Source organism: Oncorhynchus masou, chromosome 18 (assembly GCF_036934945.1).
Source record: "Oncorhynchus masou masou isolate Uvic2021 chromosome 18, UVic_Omas_1.1, whole genome shotgun sequence".
Taxonomy (NCBI): Eukaryota; Metazoa; Chordata; class Actinopteri; order Salmoniformes; family Salmonidae; genus Oncorhynchus; species Oncorhynchus masou.
Genome location: NC_088229.1, coordinates 57,367,205 through 57,392,757, shown reverse-complemented (window position 1 = coordinate 57,392,757; position 25,553 = coordinate 57,367,205). Strand labels below are relative to the sequence as shown.

Here is a 25,553-nt window from a genome sequence, read left to right as displayed (position 1 = left end):
GCTGAGCGTTACCCCATGTACCCTGTATGTGTGTAGAATTTCCCAAACCTCCTAGAACCCATTAGACTTTGGCTTGTAGTTGTGTTAAGGCACTATCATGCTAAGGTACGAACCTTGTTAGCTAACTCTGTCTGCTCTTTCAGACAGAGGACAGCGAAATAGACGTGGACGAGGATGATGATGACGATGAGGAAGGTGAGGAGGAGAATGAGGACCTGGAGGACGACAACGACAGTCTAGATGTCCCGGCGCCCAAGCCATCCCGTCCCTCCAGGGGACCCTTGAGGCCCCAGCTATTAGAGGAAAGCGATAACGACTTTTAAGCTGACACACACACACACACACATCCACCCACACTGTATCACAGCTCGTGAGCACTGAGGACAAACAAAACACTTTATTCCATATAACCTAATAATGTAATCATATAATAAACACTCTGTCCCATCTGAGCTTCCTGATTGTGAGTGTTATCTAGCTCCGCGGTCCACCACTCAGTAGTAAATGACTGAATCATCTTAACAGCATGAGTGCCAGTAGAGCCAGGTAGGAGGAGAGCTAGCTACAGTAGCACTCCTCAGTTCTCCTCACACGGGGCCGTAACGTTGGAGACTTCCTGCTGGCCAGCAGCCGGAGCCACAGCCACTCATTTTGACAAATCACCTTCACTCTGCTGATTCGGCCCTTTTCACTCTGTCCTCTGCCCCATGTGGGTGGAATAGGGTTGGACAGCCCTGACCTAGAGCCTGACGTGCCACGTTTCCAGCATATACTAGCACAAATTACAGTCCTGTTGAATATTAAAGCCTGGATTCAATCCGATCAGTGAAAAGAAGACCAGGTCAATTTGGTCAACAAAAGTGTTTGTTTATCATTTTGATACATGAGGCTTATTTGTATTTGAATTGACGTGTCATAATGGTTAGGTTATTACGACTGCACTGACATGAGTGGATGCATGTGGCATTTTGGCAACAAACAAAAAAACTTTATATCAGAGTGGTGCCCGGTGGACACGCGTATCTGCACTCTCATTGGCTAGAATGGTCCCACCTGGTCAAAGCCTCCTCCCACCTGCCTTCTATCAAAGACAGTACAGTGCTTCCATTTCCATCTTTGAGGGCAGGTATTTCCATTGTTGGTCTCTATGAACGTGGAAACATTGCCTTTAAAAGGTCCATAGCTGACAAAGCAAGATTGGATTGAATTCCGGCCTTACGATTCAGATTGAAATCCGCATAGTATTGTTTTGGCGGGGTCGGGAACTGCGAGCTATCAAATCCACAAGAGGCTCATTGCGTTACCTTATCACAGACACTGCCATTAGATGCAACGAAAACACACGTCTACACCTGACTATAAATCGACAAATCCCATGCACCCATACAACTTCAAACACAGAATTAGACTGATCGGCTTAAATCCCCTCCCCATCCAAATTAACATGGACATTTATATCAGCCCAACATCAATGGTTTGACATTTGAGTCATTATTTCTAACATGGATAGAAGATACACTTTCTAGTGCTGTTTTGAACTTCAAACATAGAAGGGATCACAAGGGAGTGGGTTTGTGACACGTGGGCTACCGCTCGCCGACGTGTCAGCTCATAACGCAGTTACACCTCCAACGCCATCAAAACATCTGCTATGCAGCTTAACGCTCAATCTAATTGAATCCGGGCCTTCATCTTTTCATGAAATACTAAAGCTTGCTGTAGTATAAAATATAGATGTTCATATATCCCATTGTGCCTGCAATAGAACCTATCTTCTGGGGGTTGTGATCAGCACTCTGAGCTTTCTCTCAATATCAATTCAAGTACAGTACTATATACCGGAGGCTAAATATATGTGACTTCCTGTATCTCGTGAGGTCTTTACCAGCTGGGTCACTGCACACTACAGTACTGTATCTTCCAGTATGTATGGTGCACACATCGTACATCCTCTATAAACTGTATATGTCATGTCACACACATTTTCAATTCATATAAAGGCCATGTATATGTAGCTGCTTTAAGACATGTTTATTAGGAAAATAAATGTACATAAATAATATTTAAATGTCAGTCGGTATTAATATACACAATTCCAACGACAGTACCAATGTAATAGATCTTAAAATAAGACCTACAACAGATATCCCTGCGGTTTGTCTTTGTGGCTCTCCGTCAGAAGCTAGGTCCAATGAGCCAGGCTGATTCGTAGCCTCTGCAATTCTTCCTCTGCATGTCCATTGCAAAGACTTCTCCATGGGCAATGGATGTGTTCAGAACATTGCAAAGTATAGAGCGGGCACAAGAATGATGGTTCTATACAACACATGATATATATCAATGTACTGTAATGTTTAACCCTCCTGAATAAGCCCCTGGGGACCGATGGCCTTTGACCTCTGGCGTCCCTTGAGGTCAGATCTCCACCACACAGTCTGGAGAGTTGGTTCTGATGGCATCAGAGATTACCTTTGCTCCCGACTCTCCGATGCCGTTCCCCTGCAAGCTGGAGGAGTGGAGGAACATGAATTAAAGCCCAAGTGAGTATACACTCAAGCACGCACACACACACACAGTCTTACACATACCTTTTTATATACAATATACAGTGCACACCAAACCGTGTATGAAAAGTCAGCAGGATACACTCACTTTATATAAGTTAGCTGGTGGTTTCCTTTCAGGGCTGTGGCGATGAATATGGCTCCATCCATTCCCAGAGAGTTCTCCTGCAGACTGCACACACATTACATGCATCAAAAGGCTCATGTAGAATCCAACATGAGGTCTAAGGCACAACCAGACAAAAACACTCAAAAACAAGACCGCAAGTCCATTTGGAAGTAATGTATTGTGGCAGCACTCTGAAATTGCTATCACTGAGGGAACTGAATGTACATGTGTGTGGTTGTCTGTCTTTAAAGTGTCTGTATCAAATGCTTTCGACTCAAGCCTTTCATGTGATGTTTCTCTCTCTCTGACTCAGTGCTCGGATGAGCTAAGCACAACGAAAATATACCACGCATAATTACTATATACACTCCCCTACGTATTTATCTGGACAGTCGAGATAAAACGTTTAATTTTGACTCTATCCTCCAGCAATTTGGATTAATGGATTAATTTGTTTAGTATGAGGCGACAGTACAGAAACTCACCTTTTTATTTGTCAAACATTTAGTATTTGGTCCCATATTCTTAACAAGCAATGACAACATCAAGCTTGGAGCCAAATGGAATGTTTTAGCTTCACTTTCCAAATAAATACATATGAGAGTGCATATCAGCATGAAACATAATTATGGAGTCCACTGGAAGCCAGAGAGAGGAAGTATGACAAATATCCCTTACTGAAACAGTTCAGATGATTAAAGCTCGATAAATGTGTGGAATTACAACCAGCACAATCAAAGACGGGTACATAAATACAGTGCCTTCAGACAGTATTCACATTTTGTTGTGTTACAGCCTGCATTTCAGCCTGAATTTAAAATGGATTCAATTGAGATTTTGTCACTGGCATACACACAATACCCCATAATGTCAAAGGTGAATTCTAACGAAATGCTTTGAAATGTATTACAAATGAAAAGCTGAAATGTCTTGAGTCAATAAGTATTTAACCCTTTGGTTATTTATCTTATTTAACCGACTTGCCTTGTTAAATAAAGGTTAAGAACAAATTCTTATTTACAATGACGGCCTAGGAACAGTTGGTTAACTGACTTGAGGCAGAACAACAGATTTTTACTTTGTCAGCTCGGGGATTCAATCTAGCAACCTTCCGGTTAATAGTCCAACGCTCTAACCACTAGGGTACCTGCCGCCCATTAAGGCAAGCCTAAATAAGTTCGGGAGGAAAAATGTGCTTCACAAGTCACATAAGTTGCAATAATAGTGTTTAACATGATGTTTTAATGAATACCTCATCTCTGTAGCCCACACATACAATTATCTGTAAGGTCCCTCAGTCGAGCAGTGAATTTCAAACACAGATTCAACCACAAAGACCAGGGAGGTTTTCCAATGCCTCGCAAAGAAGTGCACCTATTGGTAGATGGGTAAAAAAAGCAGACATTGAATATCCCTTTGAGCATGGTGAAGTTATTGATTACACATTGGATGGTGTATTCACTACAAAGTCCCCCAGTCACTACAAAGATCCAGGCACCCTTCCTAACTCAGTTGATGGAGAGGAGGCAAACCGCTCCGGGGTTTCACCATGAGGCCAATGGCGACTTTAAAACAGTTAGAGTTTACTGGCTGCGATAGGAGAAAGCTGAGGGTGGATAAACAACATTGCAGTTACTCCACAATACTGACCTACATGACTGTACAGAATAAAAATAATACAGATATTCCAAAACATGCATCCTGTTTGCAGTTTTGGGGCGGCAGGTAGCCTAGTGGTTAGAGGGTAGGGCCAGTAGCTGAAAGGTTGCTGGATCGAATCTCCAAGCTGACAAAGTAAAAATCGGCCATTCTGCCCTGAACAAGGCAGTTAACCCACTGTTCCCCAGTAGGCCGTCATTGTAAATAAGAATTTATTCTTAACTGACCTGCCTGATTAAATATACAAAATAAAAACTTTATTTCCTGAATACAAAGTGTTATTTTGGGGGGGGGAATCAAACACATCACTGAGTACCACTCTTCATATTTTCATGGTGGCTTCATCATGTTATTGGTATGCTTGTCATCGGCAAAGACAAAGATGATGATTTAACGGAATAGAGGTAAGCACATGCAAAACCATAGAGCAAAACCTGGTTCAGTCTGCTTTCTACCAGACATTGGGAGACACATTGACCTTTCAGGGCAATAACCTAAAACACAAGGCCAAATATACACTGGAGTTGCTTACCAAGACGATATTAAATGTTCCTGGCGGCCGAGTTAGTTTTGAATTAAATCGTCTTGAAAATCTATGGGAAGACTCAAATGGCTGTCTAGCAATGATCACCAACCAACTTGACAGCTTGAAACATTAAATAAATAAAATGTAAATATTGTACAATCCAAGTGTGCAAAGCTCTTAGAGACTTACCCAGAAAGACTCTGTAATAGCTGAATACTTATGTAAATGATATTTCTGTATTTGATTTTCAATAAATTAGGAAAAATGTATAAAAGCATGTTTTCACTTTGTCATTATGGGGTATTGTGTGTCGATGGATGAGCGAGAAATCCATTTTAATCCATTTGAATGTTGAATATTTCAAGGGGTATGAATACTTCCTGAAGGCACTGAGGTAGGAAATTGCTGTTGTATCCATTGTGCAATATATGTTACTTTGCAAAACAGATTGCCATGGTAACATTAGCCCACTGTAGTTCATGTTTAAAGCCACTAATGTTTTGTGCCAGATCTATGGTTGCTAATGACAATACAGCCCCTGGGGAGGAGTGGAGTCGTTAACCCCTGTGGTTTCCTCTGTGCTTGTGGCCAAACGTCTGATGGAAAAATAACGCAAAACAGAAATGCCTTGGTTACAGTCCTAAAGAAAATAATTTGGCTTGTCACGTAGTTAATAACGTAATATTTTGTGGAAAGATAAATGTTATTGTAGAAATGGGCAAGTGGGAACATAATTGCTAATGTTTTATACATTACAAGGGCTCACTGGATCAAAAGGACTCACTTCAATGATTTGAGTGTTCTGTTTGTCTTCAGTGCATTAGCCAAAGCCTTGGCTCCCTCCATTCCTATAGAGTTCCCTCGTAGGCTGGAACACAAATGAGAATGTGACAGAACAGGATACAAAGAACATTACGTCTCTGAATGGACCATAGGGAGGCTGGTGAAATCAGAGGGCAGGCTGGAATGGAATACACGGAATGGTAAATGTAGGGTTTAAATGTGTTTTAATACCACTTCATTCATTCCATTTCAACCATCACTATGAGCTTATGGTGGACTGTGTTGGGACAAAAATCTGTGAAGAAGAGATCTAGATAAATGTGCCAACAGTGGCTGTCAAGAACAGGCCACAAAGCATGAGAAAGTGGGAGGGAAGGTGTGACCGAGTGAACAATTTCTAGCAAACGCAGCGGGTCGCGAGAATGAGAGTCAATTTGTCGGTATTATGCCGCAAGGACACAGAAATAAAGAGGGAATGAGAGCGATTCAAGGAAATAAAACTCACTCCAGAGTGTGCAGGGTTTTGTTGACCATTAGAGCCTCGGCCATTGAGATGGCTCCACTCCTGCCTGCTGATACACCCTGGAGACTGTAGAGAGAACACACACGTGACCTTACACACACGTGCGAACACACACACACTCATTCTCCTCCATCAGTAGCATTTACAATGTGACAGAAATAAAGGCAACAAAGCTATTAGCTCAGTATTAAATAGCGATATGGGGCACTAACCACAATGTACAGAGAGACGTATTGGTCTTCAGGGCTCCTGCCAGAGCTACCACTCCTTCATCCCCAATGGCATTTTCCTGTAGACTACACACACACACATATACACACACACACACACACACACACACACACACACACACACACACACACACACACACACACACACACACACACACACACACACACACACACACACACACACACACACACACACACACACACACACACACACAGAGCCAGAGCAAAATCAGTCTCCACAGTCAATCAATGACATTTAACTCTTCTTTGATTTCTAGACTTGGGAATGGTACAGTTTCGTCTAAATAAAGAGCCATGGGTAGAATGAAGTGTGGAGGGCTTCAGTGCTTACTCTAGTAGCTGCATGGTGGAGTTGGTGAGTAGGGCGTGGGCCAAGGATTTAGTGGCTGTGCACTTGATGAAATTCCACTGGAGACTGGTAGACAGAGAGGGATATTTAGGTGAATTGAAATGTGTGTAAGCGTGTGTGTGTTGCCCGCATTCTCCAACAAATGTGGCTTGGTGTGGGTTGCTGCTGCAGCCGGCAATTAGGGTTGTTCCATCTCAGCAGGCATTCCCTTCACTTTGCAACAGTGTGTGTGTGTGTGTGTGTGCGCAGATCTGACTGCCTTACCGTAAAGTAGTAAGTGCTCGGTTGACCTTCACAGCTCCAGCTATGGCTTTCACCCCCTCATCGTGCAGCAGGTTGGCTGTAAGACTAAGACACACACACAGGTATTCAATGCAAGAGCATCGGTGAGAAAGAAACTAAAAACAGAGGAAGGAAGCCAGAGAAACCTTTAACAATTCTAAATGACCCAGCTCTAAATAGCCAACTTGTCAGTGTTCCTACTGTCAATACTGAACCCAGATGCCTCACTGCAGCACGCCCTGGGTTAGAGACATTTCCCGACAGCTAGCTATTTCTGTGCCACCGTATGGCAAAGGAGAGTGGCCTTTACTGACAGGTGGTGGTGCGACTCACTCCAGGTGCCGGAGAGAGCTGTTCTCCTGCAGTGCCCTGGCCATATCCTTCGCCCCCTCCACCCCGATTGAGTTCTCGCGCAGGCTAGCAGGGAGAGGGGAATGAAGCAAGAGTTATTACAAAGACAGAGCCCTGGAACAGCTAGTGTCGTCCTGAAGATGTTATGGCAGTCTCTGCATAGCTTTTGTTCAGAGCGATGGTATAAAACATTGAACACTAAGGGGGAAAACTAGGTTTCTTTTTTACAACACTCAGACAGGCTGAGATTGAGTCACAAACCAAACTAGACGGGTTGTAAAAGCTGAAATCTGTAGTTGGTGAAACTGCCACGTACGTTTGTGATATTACAGCAACAAAAAGTCACTTCAAACAATGAACAGGTTTTTTTTCTTTGACATCATTGCACACGCAGTAGAACAGCAGATGATGTACTGCAACTTGTTTTGTTTTTTACCACAATGCTGCTCTACTCTGTTTAATCAACAAAACCACAAAAAATAAAGGTGCTTTGGGGGGGGCAAACAGTGGCGACATTTCCCCCTTTACGGATTTCGGGTTTAAATGAACATAACCATTTTAATCAGCGACTGATTCAAATTTGGCTAAATGTGTGCAGTGCATCCTCTGGGCAATCAGTGATGAAAATTGACCCATTGCAAAGTCCCTGGGAGACAGATGTACAGCAGCAACACTGGTGTTTCGGGAGAGACATGATAACCTGAGCAATCATAGTTGAAGTAAGCCAAAATGACATACAATGGAACTGATGAATGTTTCCTCAGTCATTATACTCATTATGACTTAATTGAAGTGAGCAGAATTTCCATTCGCTCCAGTACTCACTTCAGACAGATGAGTCCACGGTTCAACCGCAGAGCCTTGGTTAACGCAGTCATCCCTTTGTTACTGATGGAGTTACTCTGCAGGCTGAAAATGGACATAGAATAATTAATTGACCCTTTAGAACCTACCGATCGGTTCTTCTATTTTGTTCTATTTCTATGGTGTTCTTGGTAGCCTATTGCTTTTTGTGGTTGTAAATGGAACTGTACGTATTGGAAACGTTTTTATGGCAGGCTGGCATTTCTTAACTGATTTACGTGGGTCGAATTTGATCCACAGAAGTGTATTGTGCCATATCACAATGTGTTGCTGAACTCATGAGCCTATTGATTTTCCATGTTTGAATCGGGCCTATAGGTCAATCTATTTGTCATGACAGCTGTGCATGGCACATAGGTAATTCACCTATTATAAGCAGCCTATCTTGTTGCCTATATCATCATTAAAACAAATCTATTTCAAATGCCCCCTTAGTCACTTTAACCTGGCGCCGGGCCTGCAGTAAAGTAATCACGATATAACAAGCATAAGGAAAATGTGTCAGAAAACAATGTCGCTATGACAACTGCCACTGTTTCTAACCATGTCAGATAAACAGATGGCTTATGTCATCGAGGTCAAATGAGTGCTCGTGAGTGTATTTGTATTCGAGTGTAAGGGGAATAGGAAACATTTTGAAAGTTTATGTCAAGTGGAGGAGCCTCATTGCATGTCAGGTAATGTCATGTAGTGAGGGCAGGACACTGACTGCAGCGAGTGGAGGCTGTGGTTGACGGTCAGGGCCTGGGCCAGGGCTGCAGTGCCTTTGTCCCCCAGCTGGTTACTGCTCAGACTGCAGACCCATAAAGAAACAGAAAACATATTTCAGAAAGCCGCAAGGGTGCACTATTCCGGGCCTTATACTGTCAATACTGGAAGCCAGTGGCAACCAGGTAACTAAGCTAAAAAAATATTTAAAAAATAAAACTCAAATGTGTATTCTTGCACCATTGAGAGTACGTCAAATGTGCATTTATCAGTCGATTTCTGACATATACAACAGTTCTATAGCAGTCAATAGTCTACTGTTTGATGGAACATGACATTGATTGCCTTGTGCTCCTAGACGGTCAGGCAATGAATTTGTCAACACGTTTGGGTGACATATATTTCATTGAATGTTGAGATGGACATCTTGTAGTATGAACCACTGATAATGATCAAATTCTTACATCAGTTCTGTAAGTGTCCGGTTTGTCTTTAGCGCTTCTGCAATCCTCTTGGCTCCATCTGCTCCAATACAATTCTTCTGTACACTGGGAGCACAATGTTGACATGTTTCAGCGTACACACACGCACACACACACACAAGACACATGCTCACTTGCTGACCTCGATAAGTTGACTGGTCACTTAGAAACACACACACACACACACACACACACACATGGATGGTCTGTAGGACTCACTTCAGCGAGACAAGTTTGCGGTTGGACAGCAGCACCTCAGCCAGGGCCCGAGCGCCCTCCTCCTCAATGAGATTATTTTGGAAACTGCAGAACCGGGAGAAAATGAAAACGCAAACCAAAATGATATTTCATATTTCACTGGCATTGGTAAAAAAAATCATTGAATGGCAATAACTACTGAGAGCCAATGTCAGAGTCGAAAATCATATTCAGTGTCTAATGAAAGTCTTCACACCTGTTGCACATTTTGCCTCCGTATATTTAAATCTAAAAAGGGATGACATTTTATTTCTTTCCCACTGATCTACACAACCTACTACACATTTTCCAAAGTGCAAGAAAAAAATATAGAAATGTTCTAAAAACAAAGATGTCTAACAGTTTAATACATATTTGAAGCACATTTTGGCCGCAATTACAGCTGGGAATCATGTTGAATAAGAACATATATCCATTGTTTTGGAAAAACTGCTCAAGCTCAGCCAATTTAGTTGGGGATCATTGATGGCCAGCAATATTCAAGACTTAATGAGCTCAGATTTTATTTGACAGATTCATGTCAGCACCAAGACTAGGCCACTCAACACCTCTTGGAAACCCATTCTGGTGTGTCTTTAGTCTTAAAATGTGTTTAATTTTCCCACTGAAAAATAAAACAATCCCAGTGTTGGGTCTTTAAAAGACTGAGGCATGTTTTCCTCCATGTTTTTACCTGGGCATTTGCCAGTTTTGTATTTATTTTGGTCCTAACCAAACTCTGCAGTACCTGCCAGGACAAGCATACACATACCACGGCATTGACACCACAATTCTTTAAAATGTAGAGGGTTTACTCTATGATGTGTTGGATTTGCCCCAAAACTTACATCCAATTCTTATCCATGTTTTCTTTAAGTATTACTTAAAAGCCTTGTTGCAAACAAGAGAGATGATTTGGAATGGATTTTTTTTTAGCACACGTTTCCTTCTTTTTACTCTGTCATATAGGCCAGGAATGTGGAGTGAATTCAGTGCTGTTGATCTATGCACAGTTTTCTCTCTGCTTAGCCAATGAACTTGTGGCTTTTTAAAAAATCTTTGGCTTTTTTAGTGATATCCATGAGCAGTTTCAATTCTCTTAGGAAGGACAGCCAGATCCTCACAGTACCAGGGTGATGTGATACACCATCCACAATGTATAACCTACTTGACCTGACTCAAAAGGGTATTCAGTGTATTGGAATGATTTTGTAACCTCCCCTGATATGTGCCTGTCTGAAAATGTATCACGAACATGTTTTTCAGCTCTGAGGTTGAATCATTGTTTGAAATTCACTATCCAACTGAGGGACCTTACAGAGCTGTGAAGTTGTTCTTAACTCATTGTTAAGATGTGCCACAGCAAGTGGTGTGAAGAATCCTTATTTGTTTTTTTGATTATTTCCTGCAAATTTCTGTAATTTGTCTTACATTTTGTAAACTCTGAAGTAGTTTATGTAGATCTGTAGGAATTTATTTTTAATTTAATCCTTTTTAGATTTAAATTTAAGGCACCAACTGTGCAAGGGGTGAAAAGACTTTCACTAGGCATTGTGGGGCAGCAAGTAGCCTCGTGGTTAGAGTGTTGGATTGGTAACCGAAACGTTGCAAGTTCGAATCCCCGAGCTGACAAGGTAAAAATGTCGTTTTGCCCCTGAACAAGGCAGTTAACCCACTGTTCCTAGGCCGTCATCGAAAATAAGAATTTGTTCTTAACTGACTTGCCTAGTTAAATAAAGGTAAAATAAAATTGAAGTTACTCACTTGATGGACACCAGCACCTGATTCATTTTGAGGGCTTCTGCTAGAAACTTGGCGCCTTTAGATCCAATGTTGTTGCTACGGAGACTAAGCCACAAACAACTTATGCTTAACCAAAGGAGAACTTAGTTTAATTTCCCAATCTTTAGTTACCACTTTCATACTTATTAAATAAGCAACAGGTGTTTTTTTTCTCACTCATTAGAAGATGTTCTCAGATTACTGTTAAATGATATTGTCATGAACAAACAAACATCTGCCATTCATTTGGATGTAATCGGACACATTGGTCTCACTCACTCAAGTGTAATTAGCGTCCGGTTAACCAGTAGTGCTCGACTCAGGGCCTTGGCCCCTTTGTTGCTGATAGCGTTCTCTGCCAGACTGAATATAAGAGAAGTTACATAAGAAGACCATCATAATACATTGTTATACAATACTGGGCATACCAATTTGCATGTATGACCTCAGTGAATATCATGAACAGTTATGTAACTGTAAAGAACATTTTCATTCGCAATAAAAGGATAGCAATGAATCTGCATGAGTGCTGAAATATCCTCAATGCTAAATGTCTGACGACATGATTTAATGGTTGTGTAAACATGGTCATCTCCTTGAAATTAAGCATTACCAGAATATGTGAAGGACCTGAGGGCCCAGGGTCTAAACTGGTTAAGAGAGGCTACTTATAGGATGTAGGCTGTTTAGTTTTTGGCTATTTTTCCCCCCACACAGAGTGAGGGGGTTCTAGTAATTTTATAGAATCCCTGTCGCAAAGAAATGAATGGCTCCTGACCTTATCTTCTGAAGGTGGCAGTCCTTTGCACTCAGTAAGCTTCCCAGCAGTTCCATGACATCATCTTTAAAATTGTTATTTTCCAATCTGCAAAATGTTAAGATACAGCATCCTTAGTATGAACGTCAAAACACTGTCATAGGGAATTGGAAATGATATTTCAAGTTTGGCCATAAATGTCACAACATATGGCAGGTTCTGCCTCTGACCTGAATTATTTTCCTATGTCCCCACATCTTACCCCCCCCCCCTTTTATTCCCCTTATCTGAACTGGTTGGCACTTTGGAGTAAAGGAGGATACTTTCAGGGATGGGAGGGGCTTTGTTGAGCTGAGGAGGGTGGCTATCTGAGATGGGAAGGAGCTTATATGAGATGTAGAGGAGTTTACCTAAAATGTGGAAGGGTTTGTTTGAGATGGCGAGGCGACACCATTACACATGGAGCTGAGATAGTGTCTGCTCTAACTAACCTGAGATGGCTGCAGTAGAGCAGCTGAGGCAGCAGGCTTTTAACAGTGGAGTAGTCCAGACATGCCGACAGGTTGGTCTCCTCGCTGCACTCTGGAGACACCTGTAGCAGGTAGGCCAGCGCTGTGCAGTGTGTCCGTGTCAGCTTCCATCCCAGGCCGCCACAGCGCAGGTCCTCCTCCACGCTGCGTAGCACCTCTGTGTGCTGCAGCTCCTGCAGGCAGTAGGCCACGTTCACTGAGCGTAGTGACACCACAGCACCACCGCTGCCCAGGAGGTCCTGCAGCAGCCCAGCCGCCCAAACCCTTTGGCCCCCATCGTCCTTCCCCTGGGCCAGCAGGCCTGCCAGCGGCCGCACTGCCGCTGGACACAGCAACCCCACCAGGAATCGCACAAACACATCCAGGTGACCATCCTCTGCCTGCTGGGATCGCTGCAGGGCGCTCCTGAAGTGGTTCTGGAAGCCGATCTTGGGCCAGGACATGGCGCTCTCGCTGAACAGGTCAAAGATGGCACGTTTGGAGCAGATGTGGTAGTACGTGGCTGCTAAGAACTCCTGCACAGTCAGGTGGGTGAAGCGGTAGGCCACACAACTCGGGGATTCCTCGCGGATCAGCACTCCAGTTCCGAGGCCACCCTGAGTGGATGGAAGGTCTACTCCATAGGCCCTCATGTCCTGCTCACTGAAGGTGTATTTGTGCTTCAGAAGTCCGTAGAAGGCCAGTCGGCCCAGACTTCCCAGCAGCTTGCGATTGTTCCCGTTAAGCTGGTCCATCTTGATAGGCTCTCTGCCTCTGGGCTCACCTGCTTCGGCTCTCATAGCACAGAAGTGGGAGTAGAGCTCAGTGCAGGTCCTGGGAAGGCCCTCCTGCCAGCCACTCTCCAACAGGTACCCAAAGGTAACCGCCACTATCCAGCAAATGCAAGGCATGTAAGACATCACCATGAAGATCTTGTTGGACTCCAAGTGGGTCCATATCTGACTGGCAGTATCTCCCTTAGGGAAGTTGTGGCTCAGGAACAGCCGAATTTCCTTCGGGCTGAATCCGGGGATCTCGGTCAACCTGTCCACTAGTCCCCCAGGAATCAACGAGGCCACCGCCGGCCTGGAGGTCACCCACACCGCTGCTTCAGGGAGCAGGTTGCCCCGGATGATGTTGGTGACCAAGTCGTCCACTGACACCTCCTTCTTGGGGTCTGTGCAAGGCACAGTCTCCGAGAAGTCCAGTGGACAACGGAACTCATCCAGACCGTCGAAGATCAGCAATGTCCGACATGTACCACTCAGCACCAGGCTGGGGTCCGTCATGTGAGGGAAGGCCAGCTTCACCAGTCTTTCGGCCGACAGCTTCTCCCCAGTGTTCAGCTCCCAGAAGGCAAAGGGCAAGACAAAACTCACGTCTGTGCAGATCTCACCTCTGCTCCAAAGGCGTACAAAATGTCCCACAAGGGTGCTCTTGCCGATGCCGGCCACTCCCACAGTGAGTGAGACCCTGGGGGGCAGGCTGACCCGTGTGAGGGGCTCCAGGAGTTTGGCCAGGGCCAGCTGTCTGACGTGGTGTCTCCGCACCCCACGGGTGGCCTCCACCTGCATGAGGTCATGCTCCTTCTGCTGGAGGTCCGATAGGCCGTCGACCAGGAGCAAGATTCTGGAGGAGGAGAATTCTGGGCTACAGGGGCCAGGGGAGAGGCTGTCACTTGGTGTGGGATACTGCAACAGAAGAGCCTCCTTGTGCTCCTGAACCATGTGGTCTGCAGTGAGAGGAGAATCAAATCACAGACAATGATAGCTTATAGTAGTTTCAGAGAGGGGTGTATACCAATACAATTACCAACAATAGATAGCTTTATCACTATCTGGATCTGAACAACTTGCAGATGACAATCCTACACACAACACACTCTAGCCTATAAACTAGATGCCAACCAATAGGCTCCTCCTCCTCACCGTGCATCGTGATGAGCCTGTACATCTGGGAGTCAGAGTTCTCAAGGAAGGCCTGGAGAGCGTTGGAGCCCTGGGGGTCCATGCTGGCCAAGATGGAGGTAAGGGTGCCCACCCGCTCCTGCAGCGGCCCCCCAGCTTGTACCTGGGCCTCCTCACCCTGGCTCAGCAGTTCCAGCTTCCTCATGTGGGACAGCGCCCCCTCCAGGAGGGGAGTGGTAATGAAGCGCTGCAGATGCCCCTGATGTTTCTGGATCCAGCCCACATCTAGGCCACAAGAGACAGAGACCAACATATTCAGAGCTCTGAACTCTGCTTAGAACTCTCTATGTGCAATGTGCACTTTTGACTTTTGAGTAAATCATGGATTTAAGTTAATGTTGATTGGTGTGAACTCTTTTTAAGTTATGTGTACATACAGTGCCTTGCGAATGTATTCGGCCCCCTTGAACTTTGCGACCTTTTGCCACATTTCAGGCTTCAAACATAAAAATATAAAACTGTATTTTTTTGTGAAGAATCAACAAGAAGTGGGACACAATCATAAAGTGGAACACCATTTATTGGATATTTCAAACTTTTTTGACAATTCAAAAACTGAAAAATTGGGCGTGCAAAATTATTCAGCCCCCTTAAGTTAATACTTTGTAGCACCATCTTTAGAATGGCCAAGTCAAAGTCCAGACCTGAATCCAATCGAGAATCTGTGGAAAGAACTGAAAACTGCTGTTCACAAATGCTCTCCATCCAACCACACTGAGCTCGAGCTGTTTGCAAGGAGGAATGGGAAAAAATTTCAGTCTCTCAATGTGCAAAACTGATAGAGACATACCCCAATCGACTTACAGCTGTAATCGCAGCAAAAGGTGGCGCTACAAAGTATTAACTTAAGGGGGCTGAATAATTTGGCACGCCCAATTTTTCAGTTTTTGATTTGTTAAAAAAGTTTGAAATATCCAATAAATGTCGTTCCACTTCATGATTGTGTCCCACTTGTTGTTGATTCTTCACAAAAAAATACAGTTTTATATCTTTATGTTTGAAGCCTGAAATGTGGCAAAAGGTCGCAAAGTTCAAGGGGGCCGAATACTTTCGCAAGGCACTGTATCGTCAGTTAGAATTTGGTCTAGCGTTGCTGACAGGCAACAAAAACATTTTTTTTATGTCAGGTGTCTGATACAACTTAACCTAACGTAGCATGCGTAAACAGACTCCAGAACAGAGTTCCTACATTGGGTTTTCAGTAGTAAAGGAAGCTAGGTTGAATTAGTTGTATCCCTGAAAACCGGATGCATCCAGTTGTTGGCAACTTGTCCAAACCTGCTTTCATGTACAGCTCTTTCATCGATTTGAGGAAATGATCAATGAAGGAAATTAAGTGCAGCTCAAAATGACAACAACAGCAATAGCTTTTACCTTCCATCTCTCCCTTGGTGGAAGTTGAGGTGGGGGTAGACTGGAGGTCAACATAGCAGTCCTCTTGCCATGCGATACGCTTGTTTCTGTCCAGAATAGAATTGTAATGGGTGTTTCTTTCCATGGAGCTGTTGCTTGTTCCTGCCTAAAGATATGCCTGTCCACCTTTCTCCATCTCCGATTACTCTTGAACACAAAAAGAAAAAGCATGTCTCACCTCAGGGCACAGAAATGTGACATGTTTTGATATAAGCCTTCTTCATTGTCAGTACAGTAACACCCTTGCCTATCACTGACTTTGCCCTCACCTGATTGGAGTGTCCAAGGGCTCATACGAACAGTGTATGATAATTGTGCCAATCATCAGGGGCATCCTTTATAACAGTTGTGTAAATTTCACAACATTTCTGTGTGCACCATTTCTGAAAAGTCTGCACGAAAATATTGAAATGTATCAACTTGGCACACGCCATATACACGCATGTTTCTAGTTATAAATCAAATCTGTCGTAAAACCATGTGCATGTGAACGAGCATTAAAACTCCGGCTGGAAACCCCCTCCATTCACCTTGTTTATTTTTATTTATTTCACCTTTATTTAACCAGGTAGGCAAGTTGAGAACAAGTTCTCATTTACAATTGCGACCTGGCCAAGATAAAGCAAAGCAGTTCGACACATACAACGACACAGAGTTACACATGGAGCAAAACAAACATACAGTCAATAATACAGTATAAACAAGTCTATATACGATGTGAGCAAATGAGGTGAGGGAGGTAAAGGCAAAAAAAGGCCATGGTGGCAAAGTAAATACAATATAGCAAGTAAAACACTGGAATGGTAGATTTGCAATGGAAGAATGTGCAAAGTAGAAATAAAATAATGGGGTGCAAAGGAGCAAAATAAATAAATTAAATACAGTAGGGAAAGAGGTAGTTGTTTGGGCTAAAATATAGGTGGGCTATGTACAGGTGCAGTAATCTGTGAGCTGCTCTGACAGTTGGTGCTTAAAGCTAGTGAGGGAGATAAGTGTTTCCAGTTTCAGTGCTTTTTGTAGTTCGTTCCAGTCATTGGCAGCAGAGAACTGGAAGGAGAGGCAGCCAAAGAAAGAATTGGTTTTGGGGGTGACTAGAGAGATATACCTGATGGAGCGTGTGCTACAGGTGGGAGATGCTAAGGTGACCAGCGAGCTGAGATAAGGGGGACTTTACCTAGCAGGGTCTTGTAGATGACATGGAGCCAGTGGGTTTGGCGACGAGTATGAAGCGAGGGCCAGCCAACGAGAGCGTACAGGTCGCAATGGTGGGTAGTATATGGGGCTTTGGTGACAAAACGGATTGCACTGTGATAGACTGCATCCAATTTGTTGAGTAGGTTATTGGAGGCTATTTTGTAAATGACATCGCCAAAGTCGAGGATTGGTAGGAAGGTCAGTTTTACAAGGGTATGTTTGGCAGCATGAGTGAAGGATGCTTTGTTGCGAAATAGGAAGCCAATTCTAGATTTAACTTTGGATTGGAGATATTTGATATGGGTCTGGAGGGAGAGTTTACAGTCTGACCAGACACCTAAGTATTTGTAGTTGTCCACGTATTCTAAATCAGAGCCGTCCAGAGTAGTGATGTTGGACAGGCGGATAGGTGCGGGTAGCGATCGGTTGAAGAGCATGCATTTAGTTTTACTTGTATTTAAGAGCAATTGGAGGCCACAGAAGGAGAGTTGTATGGCATTGAAGCTTGCCTGGAGGGTTGTTAACACAGTGTCCAAAGAAGGGCCAGAAGTATACAGAATGGTGTCGTCTGCGTAGAGGTGGATCAGAGACTCACCAGCAGCAAGAGCGACCTCAATGATGTATACAGAGAAAAGAGTCGGTCCAGAATTGAACCCTGTGGCACCCCCATAGAGACTGCCAGAGGTCCGGACAGCAGACCCTCCGATTTGACACACTGAACTCTATCAGAGAAGTAGTTGGTGAACCAGGCGAGGCAATCATTTGAGAAACCAAGGCTGTCGAGTCTGCCGATGAGGATATGGTGATTGACAGAGTCGAAAGCCTTGGCCAGATCAATGAACATGGCTGTACAGTAATGTTTCTTATCGATGGCGGTTAAGATATCGTTTAGGACCTTGAGCGTGGCTGAGGTGCACCCATGACCGGCTCTGAAACCAGATTGCATAGCAGAGAAGGTACGGTGAGATTCGAAATGGTCGGTAATCTGTTTGTTGACTTGACTTTCAAAGACCTTAGAAAGGCATGGTAGGATAGATATAGGTCTGTAGCAGTTTGGGTCAAGAGTGTCCCCCCCTTTGAAGAGGGGGATGACCGCAGCTGCTTTCCAATCTTTGGGGATCTCAGACGACACGAAAGAGAGGTTGAACAGGCTCGTAATAGGGGTGGCAACAATTTCGGCAGATAATTTTAGAAAGAAAGGGTCCAGATTGTCTAGCCCGGCTGATTTGTAGGGGTGCAGATTTGCAGCTCTTTCAGAACATCAGCTGAACGGATTTGGGAGAAGGAGAAATGGGGAAGGCTTGGGCGAGTTACTGTGGGGGGTGCAGTGCTGTTGACTGGGGTAGGAGTAGCCAGGTGGAAAGCATGGCCAACCGTAGAAAAATGCTTATTGAAATTCTCAATTATAGTTTATTTATCGGTAGTGACAGTGTTTCCTATCTTCAGGGCAGTGGGCAGCTGGGAGGAGGTGTTCTTATTCTCCATGGACTTTACAGTGTCCCAGAACTTTTTTGAGTTAGTGTTTCAGGAAGCAAATTTCTGCTTGAAAAAGCTAGCCTTGGCTTTTCTAACTGCCTGTGTATAATGGTTTCTAGCTTCCCTGAACAGCTGCATATCACGGGGGCTGTTCGATGCTAATGCAGAATGCCATAGGATGTTTTTGTGTTGGTTAAGGGCAGTCAGGTCTGGGGAGAACCAAGGGCTATATCTGTTCGTGGTTCTAAATTTCTTGAATGGGGCATGTTTATTTAAGATGGTTAGGAAGGCATTTAAAAAAAGATCCAGGCATCCTCTACTGACGGGATGAGATCAATATCCTTCCAGGATACCCCGGGCCAGGTCGATTAGAAAGGCCTGCTCGCTGAAGTGTTTCAGGGAGCGTTTTACAGTGATGAGTGGGGGTCGTTTGACCGCTGACCCATTACGGATGCAGGCAATGAGGCAGTGATCGCTGAGATCTTGGTTGAAGACAGCAGAGGTGTATTTAGAGGGCAAGTTGGTTAGGATGATATCTATGAGGGTGCCCGTGTTTAAGGCTTTGGGGAGGTACCTGGTAGGTTCATTGATATTTTGTGTGAGATTGAGGGCATCAAGTTTAGATTGTAGGATGGCTGGGGTGTTAAGCATGTTCCAGTTTAGGTCGCCTAGCAGCACGAGCTCTGAAGATAGATGGGGGGCAATCAGTTCACATATGGTGTCCAGAGCACAACTGGGGGCAGAGGGTGGTCTATAGCAGACTGCAACGGTGAGAGACTTGTTTTTAGAGAGGTGGATTTTTAAAAGTAGAAGTTCAAATTGTTTGGGTACAGACCTGGATAGTAGGACAGAACTCTGCAGGCTATCTTTGCAGTAGATTGCAACACCGCCCCCTTTGGCAGTTCTATCTTGTCTGAAAAGCTTGTAGTTTGGAATTAAAATTTCAGAATTTTTGGTAGTCTTCCTAAGCAAGGATTCAGACACAGCTAGAACATCCGGGTTGGCAGTGTGTGCTAAAGCAGTGAATAGAACAAACTTAGGGAGGAGGCTTCTAATGTTACATGCATGAAACCAAGGCTATTACGGTTACAGAAGTCGTCAAAAGAGAGTGCCTGGGGAATAGGAGTGGAGCAAGGCACTGTAGGGCCTGGATTCACCTCTACATCGCCAGAGGAACAGAGGAGGAGTAGAATAAGGGTGCGGCTGAAAGCAATAAGAATTGGTCGTCTAGAACGTCTGGAACAGAGAGTAAAAGAAGGTTTCTGGGGGCGATAAAATAGCATCAAGGTATAATGTACAGACAAAGGTATGGTAGGATGTGAATACAGTGGAGGTAAACCGAGGTATTGAGTGATGAAGAGAGAGATATTGTCTCTAGAAACATCATTGAAACCAGGAGATGTCATTGCATGTGTGGGTGGTGGAACTAATAGGTTGGATAAGGTATGGTGAGCAGGACTAGAGGCTCTACAGTGAAATAAGCCAATAAACACTAACCAGAACAGCAATGGACAAGGCATATTGACATTAAGGAGAGGCATGCTTAGTCGAGTGATCAAAAGCGTCCAGAGAGTGGAGAGGTTGGTTGGGGGTCACGGTGATCCAGACAGCCAGCCAGGCCATCGGTAGCAAGCTAGCATAGGATGGAAGTCTGTTATCAGCCACCTCTTGCGCTCCGTCAGTAGATTAGTGGGGTTCCGTGTGGTAGAGGGGACCAATCCAAATCACACAACAACAACAAAAATAAAAACAATAGATATGCTCTGAGACCACGTTGCAATAAGATATGCATTACGATTCTCAAGATTCTGTATGTATTGCGATTCAATACTGTGATTTTATTGCAATTCGATGTTCCAAACATATTGCTCACCATGTATCTGCAGCAGAAAGACGAGGAGAGCACCCCCCCCCATCACTAGCACTTACAGTAGCATGTATACACACTGTAAGCCTACTTCAATGGACAATATCAACTGTTCATTCACCTGTTAAATTTGACCGTATATTATAAACCGTGTTGCTTATGGCATTGCAAAACTTGAAGTACATATAGCCTATCTATTTACTACTACTAGTTCCAATTAAATGAGAGATGCATGGTAATTTGATGTACGGCTACTTCGGAAACATGAACCCACCACGGCCAGAGAAAGTGATGAATTTTTTCTGCAATGGTTCTGAAAATAAAATCGATACGAAAAAGATTCCTGTTTTTAGATACTAAAACATACTAACGGCTGCATTTCTGTTAATACGTTTTTATGAGTAAGCTTTTATCATAACCCTCATTTGCACAAAACAATTACCAGGTTGCAATACAATATTTCAATCACTCGGTCTGAAGTTTGTGGGAAGATGAGCACATTCTCATGACAAGGTATACTTTTATAAATGCCAACTTTTTTGGGAGTATGTTTTGTGTGCCCACGTGGTTTATAAATAAGGCACTAGGTAGTGACCGTTCAATGTGTTGAATTCCAAAATTGCAACGGGGTGAATTCAATTCGCCCGTGTTGCAATCAGGAGTTACATAATGTATGGTCAGTAGTGATGGTTGCAGAAATGACGTTGCTAAAAATGTAAAGACCAATAAATGAGAAGAGGTTTAAAAGAAGAGTTTAAAGAGTGTCTGTCAACATAAGGCAACAAGCTAAGGCTCTATAAAGAGGAGATTCAGAAGGGGCCACTGAAGCAGGAACAACTGCAAAGAAACATCCATCAGCAGGTTTGGAATGAAATCAATAAGATGGTTCTGGAAAAAGATAAAAAAACATTTATGAAAATCCCTATGGAAATCATACTGGAAAATGGGGAAGTTGAGCATAAGATGAATTGTGTGTTATAGAACTGGGAGAATGACTTTGCTAAACTATTTCCAGGTGGCAATATCCCATCTGTGTTTGATGACTTCTTAAATTAATAGGGCTGGGTTCACCTCAAATCAATTCCTGGATGCAAAATTGTCTGTGGAGGAAGTTTGGAAGGCTGTTGAGGAAAGCTAAAAAGCAACCGGGGGAAAAAGGCAACATGAATAGCGGAGCTTCCAAATTTGGACATAAAATGTGTCTATTCCCAAATGTGTTTTGAAAATGTCATCATCCCATCAACTTAGTACACATTTCTCATCAAACCAATCCCAAAGTCATCAACAAATGATCCACGGGTCCCACTAAATTACAGAGGCATCAGCCTTATAAGCACAGCCTACAAGTTATATTCTGGGATCTTAAACAGTCTGACTTTGGAAACGTCAGGTTTGCTTGTAAATCACATTTACACAGTATCCACTGTGATTAGAGCCAGACTACAAGAATGCAAACCTACATATGCATGTTATGTTGATTTCAAAAAGGCCTTTGATTGGGTAAATATTTATCAACTTGCTTTCAAACCTATATTAGCTGGGATGTATGATACAATGAAAGCCCTACATAGGGGGCGGTAGGTAGCCTAGCGGGTAGGAGTTTTGGGCCAGTAACTGAAAGGTTGTATGATCGAATCCCCGAGCTGACAAGGTAAAAAATAGGTTGTTCTGAGCAAGGCAGCTAACCCACAGGGCGCCGAAGACGCGGGTGTCGATTAAGGCAGCCCTTTAAGCCCTTTGGGTTAAATGCAGAAGATGCATTCAGTTGTACAACTGACTAGGTATCCCCTTTCCCTAGTGCTCCAATTGCCTGTGTACAGGTCAATGAGCTGAAGACCAGATTGTTTCCCATTCCATTTGGGGTCAGAGGGATACAAGAAAATCAAATGTCCTTGTGTGCAGATTTGAGAACCAGGATACTGCCTTTGGCAATTAAAGTAGGTAGATTAAATGCCATAGATGAATAAGAGTGACTATTGTTAGAGTACTGTACTGTACTGTATTTGATTTAAGAGAGGTCAAGAAAAACAGCACTTTATTTCACTGTACTTGATATGATTACATAAGAGTAACCTATTTTAATAAAATTATATGATAATTGTTTTTTGCTACAGCGAAATATAGTGTCTTATAAGCCAATCTGTGTTGAGCTTCTTTGAAGCATGATAATAACATTTGTGTAAAAGGAAATCATGCTCTAAACTGCATTTTTTCACTGGGGGGTCTTGAAAAACCCCCTTTTGTGCAGTTATGAATGGTGCATCTGTGTGAGATCCTCAAGTAAACAAGCAATTTCCCTCTCATTAGTGTTCTCATTTTTCCAAGTCAGTTGAAAATAAACTGTGCACTGCAGCCCAATGTGCTGTTTGTAATTATTATTATTTTTGTACAAAATAAGTGCTGTTCTTTTTCTTTTTAAATCAAATGCATGGCCATGATAATTCACAGGGCATACACCTTTTCAGTAGTCAGCATTAAGTGGTTTCTTTATTTTTCCATTAAAAGGATATAATTAGAGGCCAAAGTCAAGGTAGTGAATCATAACAGACACGATGAAAGAAACAGATGTTATTAAGTAATCAAAATGATTACAACATAAATTTTTGCAGCACTTGGCAGCCCCGTTCTGTGAGCTTGTGTGGCCTACCACTTCACGGCTGTGCCGTTGTTGCTCCTAGATGTTTTCACTTCACAATAACAGCCCTTACAGTTGACCGGTGGCACCTCTAGCAGGGCATACATTTTACGAGCTGACTTGTTGGAAAGGTGACATCCTATGGCGGTGACACGTTGAAAGTCACAGAGGTCTTCAGTAAGCCCTTCTACTGCCAATGTTTGTCTATGGAGATTGCACGGCGGTGTGCTCGATCTTATACATCTGTCAGCAACGAGTGTGGCTGAAATAGCCAAATCCACTAATTTGAAGGAGTGTCCACATACGTTTGTATATGTCGTGCAACTGACAAAAATACAAATTCTTTCAAAAACATCCATTATAAAATCTCCCTTCCCAGTCACCCTAATTGACATCAAATATCAAATCAACAGAAGAACATAAGGTCACCTTACCGCCAAGATCTTGATGTGCTACAGTAGCATAGTATACAACAGGCTTATACAGGGTTTTCATTGTAACAAGACAGACAGAGCAAAGCAAGCTTTCCTGTAAAGTCATTCTGTCTTTACCATACCAGCTATGGTGGAAGTTGACTCAACTCATCGCCCAAACCAAACACCATAAAAGTAGCTCTTGAGGTGTTGCAGGCAGGTTGTCAGCTTCCGGACAGAGTCACGAAGCTAAAAACCACATAACCTACCACGGCCTGGCTGCAATCTTCACATTACACCTCAGACACCAACAGTGAGACAAACTGACGTGACTATAGTAACAGGAGGACAGGACCGAGCAATTCTTTGGAGATACTTTAGTAACTATAGTTGGAGATCCTTGAGTAACTATAGTAACCGTCATTCTTCTAAACATTCAAGAGCACCAGCATTGACATCCAGTCTCATCAAAAAAAATGAGCATTAAGTGAGCATTAAGTGAGCTAGAGTGAAACTTAGTGTCAATAATTTGCAGTCAATGTAGTTTATTGTAAAACTTCCTGTCTAGGTGGCCTGTTGGGCCTCGCTTGACTGCTCTCACACGTCTGGTAGTTGCAGCTGAGTTTAAACAATGGTTTTGAAGTCTGAAGTCAGAGTGGCTGGTGCCAATGTTGATAGGAAATGAGAGCGAGAGTAAAGAAGTTGGAAGGGGTGTCAAAAGCTCAAGTAGCCACAAATGCAATATCTTAACCCATGTGGACCTCCACATGGGGTGGAAAAAACAACTGAAATTGAAGCGAGTATAAGATAAATAAATGTATGATCAGGTACGAAGATAACTCACCTTGGGCGACTGGTGCAGCTGTGGGTCTGGTTTCAACAGGTGTGAGCATTAATTACCCTGAACCCAAGTCCTCTACCTCATATTGAGTGTTGGGATAGAAATGGAACAGCTGCTTTGGTTTAGTGGATCTTGCTCTCGCTGTCTGCAGCTGGCCTGAAAGGAACTCTCAGACAAACCCCCCAAAAATAGCTATCCACTTTTTCTGACTAGACGGCTTAATTCTGCGTCAGCACTGAAGGTGCTACTTGTGACAAGAAATTTTACTAACAAAGTAAATAATCGTAAAAAGTATCTTGTCGCTCAGTAAAGGGGGGACTCTGCTCTCCCTGAGCTGTTTGACGTTGCACCTCTTCCTGTGTCACTATCTGACTTCCTGTATCGAGGCAAGGAGATTTCAGTTAGGCATATGATGCTTTGCGTTGCATGAACTCTATTTTTGAATTACTCCTTGTGCACATACACACACCAAAACATCTCCCTAAAAATGATTTAAGCTAGAAGACGATATTAACTGCCTTGTTCAGGGTCAGAGTGACAGATGTTTACCTTGTCAGCATAGGGATTCGACCTAGCAACCTTTCAGTTACTGGCCCAACACTCTAACCACGAGGCTACCTGCCTGTCTTTTGATTATTGTCAATTCTAAATGATCCTAATCATATCAATGTAAGTTTTACATTTGATTTTGGCATTAGATTAGATTTCAGGATGATTGTCAACCCACTGTTCCTAGACCGTCATTGTAAATAAGAATTTGTTCTTAACTAGTTAAATAAAGGTTAAATAAAGGTTAAATAAAGGTTAAATAAAAAAGGGCATGAAGGTGTCAGGGCAGGCATAGAGTGGCTGACAGAAAGAAGGATGGAACAGAGTCATCTCATACTGTGTAGAGAAAACAAACGAGAGAAGAAAAAACAAGTTATTGAAAGGGAGAGATGGAGAGGTTGTGAAAGGGAGACACACACTATGTAAACACTACATCAATGTAGAATTACGTAGGTACTTGCA

The 25,553-nt window shown here is 43.3% G+C and overlaps 2 protein-coding genes across 3 annotated transcripts in view; one reads left to right on the top strand and one right to left on the bottom strand.

The window, feature by feature from the left end:
* cluap1 (clusterin associated protein 1) overlaps window positions 1-2,059 on the top strand; it is a 30,718-nt gene extending 28,659 nt beyond the window's left edge. The window contains exon 13 of the mRNA XM_064923839.1: window positions 144-2,059. Within this exon, the coding sequence (XP_064779911.1) occupies window positions 144-323 (180 nt within the window). The 3' untranslated portion in view covers window positions 324-2,059. The remainder of the gene's footprint in view (window positions 1-143) is intronic.
* Window positions 2,016-24,900, bottom strand: nlrc3 (NLR family, CARD domain containing 3). Of its 2 annotated transcripts, none has more exons than XM_064923837.1 (19): window positions 24,546-24,900; window positions 16,078-16,263; window positions 14,665-14,928; window positions 12,719-14,468; window positions 12,249-12,335; window positions 11,750-11,833; window positions 11,453-11,536; window positions 9,671-9,754; window positions 9,434-9,517; window positions 8,971-9,054; window positions 8,223-8,306; window positions 7,380-7,463; window positions 7,029-7,112; window positions 6,747-6,830; window positions 6,377-6,460; window positions 6,147-6,230; window positions 5,643-5,726; window positions 2,653-2,736; window positions 2,016-2,506 (listed from the first exon to the last, which is right to left on the bottom strand). In XM_064923837.1, the coding sequence occupies exons 2-19, from the start codon at window positions 16,199-16,201 to the stop codon at window positions 2,416-2,418; spliced, it is 3,408 nt and encodes a 1,135-aa protein (XP_064779909.1). In that variant the 5' UTR covers window positions 16,202-16,263; window positions 24,546-24,900; the 3' UTR covers window positions 2,016-2,415. The 2 variants fall into 2 exon arrangements, with proteins under 2 accessions (XP_064779909.1, XP_064779910.1); XM_064923838.1 differs by lacking the exon at window positions 24,546-24,900 and adding an exon at window positions 23,723-23,830.
* Between the last annotated feature and the right edge of the window lie 653 nt (window positions 24,901-25,553).

Excerpts from the sequence above, each read along its gene's own strand:
- nlrc3 (XM_064923837.1), bottom strand. The coding sequence starts at position 16,201 with ATGGAAAGAAACACCCATTACAATTCTATTCTGGACAGAAACAAGCGT. Across the intron at positions 7,113-7,379 it reads AGCTCTCTCCGGCACCTGGA|TCTTACAGCCAACCTGCTGC; the intron begins GTGAGTCGCACC and ends TGTGTGTCTTAG. Across the intron at positions 6,461-6,746 it reads TCCACCATGCAGCTACTAGA|TCTACAGGAAAATGCCATTG; the intron begins GTAAGCACTGAA and ends GTGTGTGTGTAG.